At 33.6% G+C, this 6,316-nt stretch overlaps 1 protein-coding gene across 1 annotated transcript; it reads left to right on the top strand.

Annotated features, from left to right (window-relative positions):
• Window positions 1-2,123: 2,123 nt before the first annotated feature.
• On the top strand, window positions 2,124-4,269 carry LOC107839667 (probable galacturonosyltransferase-like 7). Its single transcript, XM_016683248.2, has 2 exons — window positions 2,124-3,151; window positions 3,671-4,269. Exons 1-2 carry the CDS (start codon window positions 2,398-2,400, stop codon window positions 4,009-4,011), a joined length of 1,095 nt encoding a protein of 364 aa, XP_016538734.2. The 5' UTR covers window positions 2,124-2,397; the 3' UTR covers window positions 4,012-4,269.
• The last annotated feature ends 2,047 nt before the right edge of the window (window positions 4,270-6,316 follow it).

Below are 6,316 nucleotides of genomic sequence, written 5' to 3'. Positions count from 1 at the left end.
TAATTAACACAACTCCTTCCTCGTGTAGCACTCTCATTAAATTTGACTTTACAGCTTAAGACAAAGTCTTAATGGTTTAGGATTGTTTGGTACATTAACCTAAAACTTGGAAGTAGATAGCATTCCATTATTAAGAATAACAAGTTGCGAATTAAGAATAAATAAAGAAAATTCAAGTGCCAATAGAAATTGTTTTGTTAGAAGTAGTTGAAAGCTAGTTAAGGTATTGTTGTAACCTGTAGGTTCTTATTGCAATTAATTATGCAGGTTCTGTTGAATATAATTACATTCTTAGTCCTTAAGGTATTGTTGTAGCCTGTAGGTTCTTATTGGAATTAATTATGCATATTCATAGAATGTATTCACATTCTTAGTTCTTAAGAAAGACGTGTGATCAGTTCTATAAAGGCATCTAAAAGGATAGCAGCTGCGAATTTTTGTTGAGTTTAAAAAAATAAAATTTATAGTATCCACTTTGTCGTTAGTATGAATTCAATGTTATTAGAGATTTATTTAAGGGATATATGATATATAATGGTAAAAACATTTCTTCTGGAATCACTAAAAGAAATTAAAGGACAGCAATTGAGGACCAAAATTAAAACAAAATCACTACTCAGTTATTATTGCCTGTACAGACACAACTCTATCCTTGAGCTGTGTAGAACTTTCATGATATATCACAGGTTGTTCGATAGTCCAAATCTTTTACCAACCGATCAATATATTGCTCTTTTGTTTTCCTTTGAATACAAATGCACCTTGACTTTCTTAAAATATGTCACTATATAGCAAGGTGCACGAAAATTCATTGTAGAAAATGTCTTCTCATCTTTCAAAAAAAGAAATGAAAAGAAATTCAACATATCGTTCTTCTTCAGGTTCCTAAAATAAAATATTTCATTTCCTTGTACATAAGTTTAACATTTCTTAGTCTAACCACAAGATTTGGCATAGTGGTTCAGCGCTATATCTCTTAATCAAGAGGTCGGGGGTTCGATGTCCGTCTCTGGCAAACAAAGCAAACTCCGTGCAAGTTTTCTACCGCAAAATACACTGATCGAGGAACGGAGGATTAGTCTCGCGACTGCCGGCTGTGGGATACCTTAGGCAACCAAAAAACAATATATATATTTCTTAGTCTACGCATCCATTTAGCCACAAGAATTTTTCACTCTTTTTTTTTTAAATTATTTCACTTTAATAAAAATTATATTGAAAAATAATACAAGTGAAATTTGCTTTCACTTCAACTTCTCTGATCAAAAAAGATTTCAATTTATTTTAACGGTCAACACAACTTCAATTTCAAAATTTTTTACTTACTTCGTCCCATTTTATGTGGCGTCATTTTTTTTATCCGCTCCAAAAAGAATGTCATCTCTTCTTACTCCCTTCGTTTCGAATTAGATGACCCTTTCAACCTTGACACACCCGTTAAACAATTCAATGGGAGTATATTTTACCTTTTTATCTTCTTAACACTGTAAGACTCAATAATTAATTAAGCATGATCAATTGTAGCATATACATGTATGGATTGAAAATTTTATAGGAATACTAATAGTATTTCTTGAAAAGAAGAAAAAAAGTCAAGTTTCATAAATTTTGTATTGAAAAATATAAGTGTTACTTTTAAAAATTTTGAAAAGTGTAATTATATTTAATATCTATTAAGGGTAGAATGGAAAGAATTTGTATAAAATAATCGTGATTTGATAAGTTGGACAAGTAAATTGAAATAAATTTTTTAGAAAGAGGGCCAACTAATTCGAAATGGAGGGAGTATTTGGTAACTATTTAAATAACTATTTAAAGATATAATTTTACTTTTACCCTTATTGATTCTAAAAAAAAAAAATAGTAGCATCTCTATTTTTTAATAAACGACAACTTGATGAATAATAATATATCTTTTCTTGTTTTTTAAATTTTGTATCCGATCAAACCATGGGACGTAAAATAAGATGGAGAGAGTAATTTTTACGGGACACACGCGTACTAAGCTCTTTATTGCACTAGTTAGTGGAAGACTCAAGCGTTGGAATTGGGCAACGAGGGTGGTGTGGCGGGTCCCACCTTCAAAATAAAGAGTGAAACTTTTAATTTCTTTTCCACATGATAACTGGGGTAGAAATCATAAGGGCATAGTCTAGTCTATTAAACTACCTTCCAAATCCAATCAATTTCTTCTTCCTAAGCCTGAAAAGAAACTACTACTAATAAAGTTCAATCAACAACAACAACAACAAAAAGAGATGTAAAAGAAGAGCTTTCTAGTAGGGGCAAACGAATGCGCTTTGACCCCGGGCTTCCCTTTCATTACTTCTTTCATCACGAGAGAACCGCATCCGCATCAGTCGAAAATTAGTTGTAGAAAAAGATCAATCCAGTTTGATGTTCAACAAGTTTAGGGAAGAAAAAATGACTTGGTATACTGAAATCTCAAGCTTTATGATCACTATTTCTATTGTGATCATTTTGGCCTATTCTTTTCTACAATCTTGTCCTCCTACAGAAGCAATAAAATCATCCAATTCGAATCTTGATCCTCTTTTTAACTACAGACAATCACCAAATTTCAAGAACTCAGCAGAATGTACAGCATTTTCCAAGAGTTCAATTCCCACAAAGATTTGTAATCCTTCTCTAGTCCATATTTCAATGACCCTTGACACTAAATTCCTCCGAGGATCGGTCGCTGCAATTCATTCAATCCTTCAGCATTGTCACTGCCCTGATAATCTCTTCTTCCATTTCATTTCATCAGACAAGAGTATAAATCTTGAACCCCACTTGGCAAAAATCTTCCCTTTATTGTCATTCAAGATTTACTATTTCAATCCAGGGATTGTGCAGAACAAGATTTCGTCTAGCGTAAGGGAAGCTCTTGAACATCCATTGAATTATGCAAGGAATTACTTAGCTGACCTGTTAGAGCCCTGTGTTGAAAGGGTCATATACTTAGATTCTGATATCATTTTAGTCGATGACATATCTAATTTGTGGGGAACAAGTCTTGGATCAACAACTGTGGGTTCACCTCAGTACTGCCATGCTAATTTCACCAACTATTTTACCCCCAAATTTTGGTCTCACAAGAGGTTTTATCGCACATTCCATGGCCGGAGACCTTGTTACTTCAACACAGGTATGATGATGATGATGGTACTTTTTTTTCTTGGAATTGTTTATGTCACATTGGATAGTCTTTCTTGAAGAATTGTTCAGCTAATATGCATGAATCAAATACTTTGTCAAACTGCAATATACTAATAGAAAATATATATACTACTTGTCTAGTATGCTATAATAAAACTACACATGTACATGTCCAAATTTCTACCTAATTTACCCTGTTTCAACAACCATTCATCAAGTAAGTCCTTAGACTTTACCTAAAATACAACTAGTGATGTCTTTTTCTCTTTCTTTTTTGGTTATATTTCTTTATGCTTTAGTGAATAAGGAGAGCCATTTACGGAAGAGTCAACGACTAAATCATGCAACTGTATGTATAAAATGATGGATTTAACTTATTACTTTTACACTACCAAAAGCATGTTGATGTGTAAAGCTTATTATATACTGATTGACACATTGCCCAAGACTAAAGTTATGATTATTTTATACTTAAAATTAATGATAACTAAGCTGTTACATATTTCAGGTGTAATGGTGATGGATTTGACAAAATGGAGGAAGTACAGATACACAAAGAAGCTAGAAAAATGGATGAAGATTCAGAGAGTGCATAGGATATATGAGCTTGGTTCATTGCCACCATTTTTATTGGTATTTGCTGGGAAGATAGCACCAATTCACCAAAAATGGAACCAACATGGACTTGGAGGGGATAATTTGAGTGGAAGTTGCAGAAATATACATGCTGGTCCTGTTAGTTTGTTGCATTGGAGTGGAGGTGGCAAACCTTGGCTCAGGCTGGACACTGGCAGATCTTGCCCTCTGGACGAGCTCTGGGCTCGCTATGATTTGCACGACCAGAAATAGCGTTCACCGACTACTTTTAAGCCTTATATTTGAAAAATAGTCATTAAGCTGGAGTTTCAAATTCTACGGGTGAAACTTCGTAACAATAACTATTTTTCAATTATAGGAGCGGTACAGTGGCTATTTGTGAAAAAAAAAAAAAATCCCCTTGCATGGACCTCCTAAGTGATAACCAGAAATTTGATAATTACAGCACATACATTCCCATTTTGTAAATCATTATCAATAATGTATACTAATACTACTGTGTTTAATGTTTCTGCACTGACCAAATATAAGTTTTTGGCTAAACCCATCGATAGAACCTCAAACTTGTCCTGAAAACTCACTTAAAACTCCTCAACTAAGGTTTGCATCTATCAGACTCTTCAAGTGCTAAAATTGATACCTATTAGGTACAAAATGCTGAGTTGACAAGGAGAGTGTAACACACTCCCCTTGAGCGCGTGAACAGTATATTAAATAATATTTTACCTGTTTTTAATTAAAAAATTTATATTTAAATTATTTTATTAATATTATTTTTAATTATTATAATTTCTTAATAAAAAGAACTAAAAAAAAACACCTCGACCCCCCGCCCTTCATCATCTTCTTCACCCCCTCCCCCCTCTTATCGTCTTCTTTGCAACCCCCGCCCCTATTCATCATCTTCTTCACAACCCTCCGTCATCAGCGTCTTCCTTTGCAAACCACAACCTCAGTCATGAGAACTTACAACCACAAATCAAACCATGAAATTTATCAGTAGTAGAATTAGAAGAAAAATCAAATAAAGAAGAAGTTGAAGGCTCCATTTTTTTCCAATTGAGAGAGAACTATATACACAGAGGTCACATACAAAAACCTTACAATACACTCTTCTCCGTCTCTATTTTTATACACAGAATAGACACATACAACAACACATATTGCGCACACACACAGATGCCACCGCACATACGCAACACATATACACGCCGGAGGAGAGGGTGAAATGGGTAAAAATTGAGTGACGGGAAGAGGGAGATCGAGGGAGTGATAGAGATTGGGTTTGGCAGAGAGATCGAAAAGAACAGAGATTGTGCGATTTGAGAAAAAACTGGCGAGAGAGAGCGTTCACCCGACGAGGTCATCGTCGTAACCACCATCGTTTTGCTTGCTGCTGTCCCGGCGACACCATCGCCGGGAACCACCAGTTGATTTGTTTTTCACTTGTTCTTACTAACAAAATAAAAATGAAATTGGGTCAACCAAGTTTCCAGCGAAGCTTTATTTTTACTAGCTAGACTGACACAAATTTAAAATTTACTTAAAATTACTAAAGAAAATAGAGAAAAGCATTGATGTGGCAATGGTGATTTTGTAACTAAAGAGAAGTTGGGTTGAATATTAATGATGGGGTGGGCAAGGGTCTGGGTGGGGTAGGGGTCAGGGTGGTGTAGGCATGGGGGGTGGGTTAATTTAGTTTTAATAATTAATTATAATATTTTTAATTCATAATTTTTTTTAAAAATTTATTAGTCACGTGTTTTTGTTTATTGGGTATTTTTGCCACGTCACGCGTGTGTAACACACTTTTTATATACATTTTGCTGATTGTGTAAAAAATACCCAATTGAAACAAAATTCGGGGGGTTTAGGGATTTGATAGGTACAGACCTTAGTTTAGGGGTTTAAGTGAATTTTCAGGACAAATTTGAGGTCCTATCAATGGGTTTGGCTGATTAACCCATACTAGAATGATAACTATACTTATTAGTCATCTGAAAAATAGAATATTCACCAGCTATAATAGGTTAAATTAATACTCTCTCTGTTTCGGAATAAGTGAATTGTTGGAATATTTATTGATGTTTCAAAATAAGTGAATCATTGAATTTTTTTCCAAAGTTACCCTTATGATTTGACAATCAATTAATTTTTTAAAAGGTATTGAAGGTCAACTTTTGTTTTTTGGAGAATAAAAATGAAAAGTTGTGTTAAATTTATTTCTGTATTGTTTTTCCTTTAATCTGTGTGTCAAAATTCAACAATTCATTTATTTATTATGAAACAGAGGAAGTATCATAGTGTGAGGTTATTTACATTATCAATGTCATTATATAACACTTATATGCATATTATTTGAATACCTTTAATGACAGCACCACTTATGTATCGCTATATTAATCTCGTCCACTAGTCTTAGGTTAACTATATATGTAAAATTTAATACATTTTCCTGTTATACTACTTTCGTATTCAAGCACAATAGGAGGTTCTTAAAATTTTCCCATACTATTAAATATTAGGAAACTCTCCCTCTTCATAATCCCAATTGGAC

Source organism: Capsicum annuum, chromosome 8 (genome assembly GCF_002878395.1).
Source record: "Capsicum annuum cultivar UCD-10X-F1 chromosome 8, UCD10Xv1.1, whole genome shotgun sequence".
NCBI classification, from domain to species: domain Eukaryota; kingdom Viridiplantae; phylum Streptophyta; class Magnoliopsida; order Solanales; family Solanaceae; genus Capsicum; species Capsicum annuum.
Note: the sequence above shows the minus strand (reverse complement) of the source record. Positions and strands in the feature narration are given on the sequence as shown.

Excerpts from the sequence above, each read along its gene's own strand:
- LOC107839667 (XM_016683248.2), top strand. The coding sequence starts at position 2,398 with ATGTTCAACAAGTTTAGGGAAGAAAAAATGACTTGGTATACTGAAATC. Across the intron at positions 3,152-3,670 it reads ACCTTGTTACTTCAACACAG|GTGTAATGGTGATGGATTTG; the intron begins GTATGATGATGA and ends TACATATTTCAG.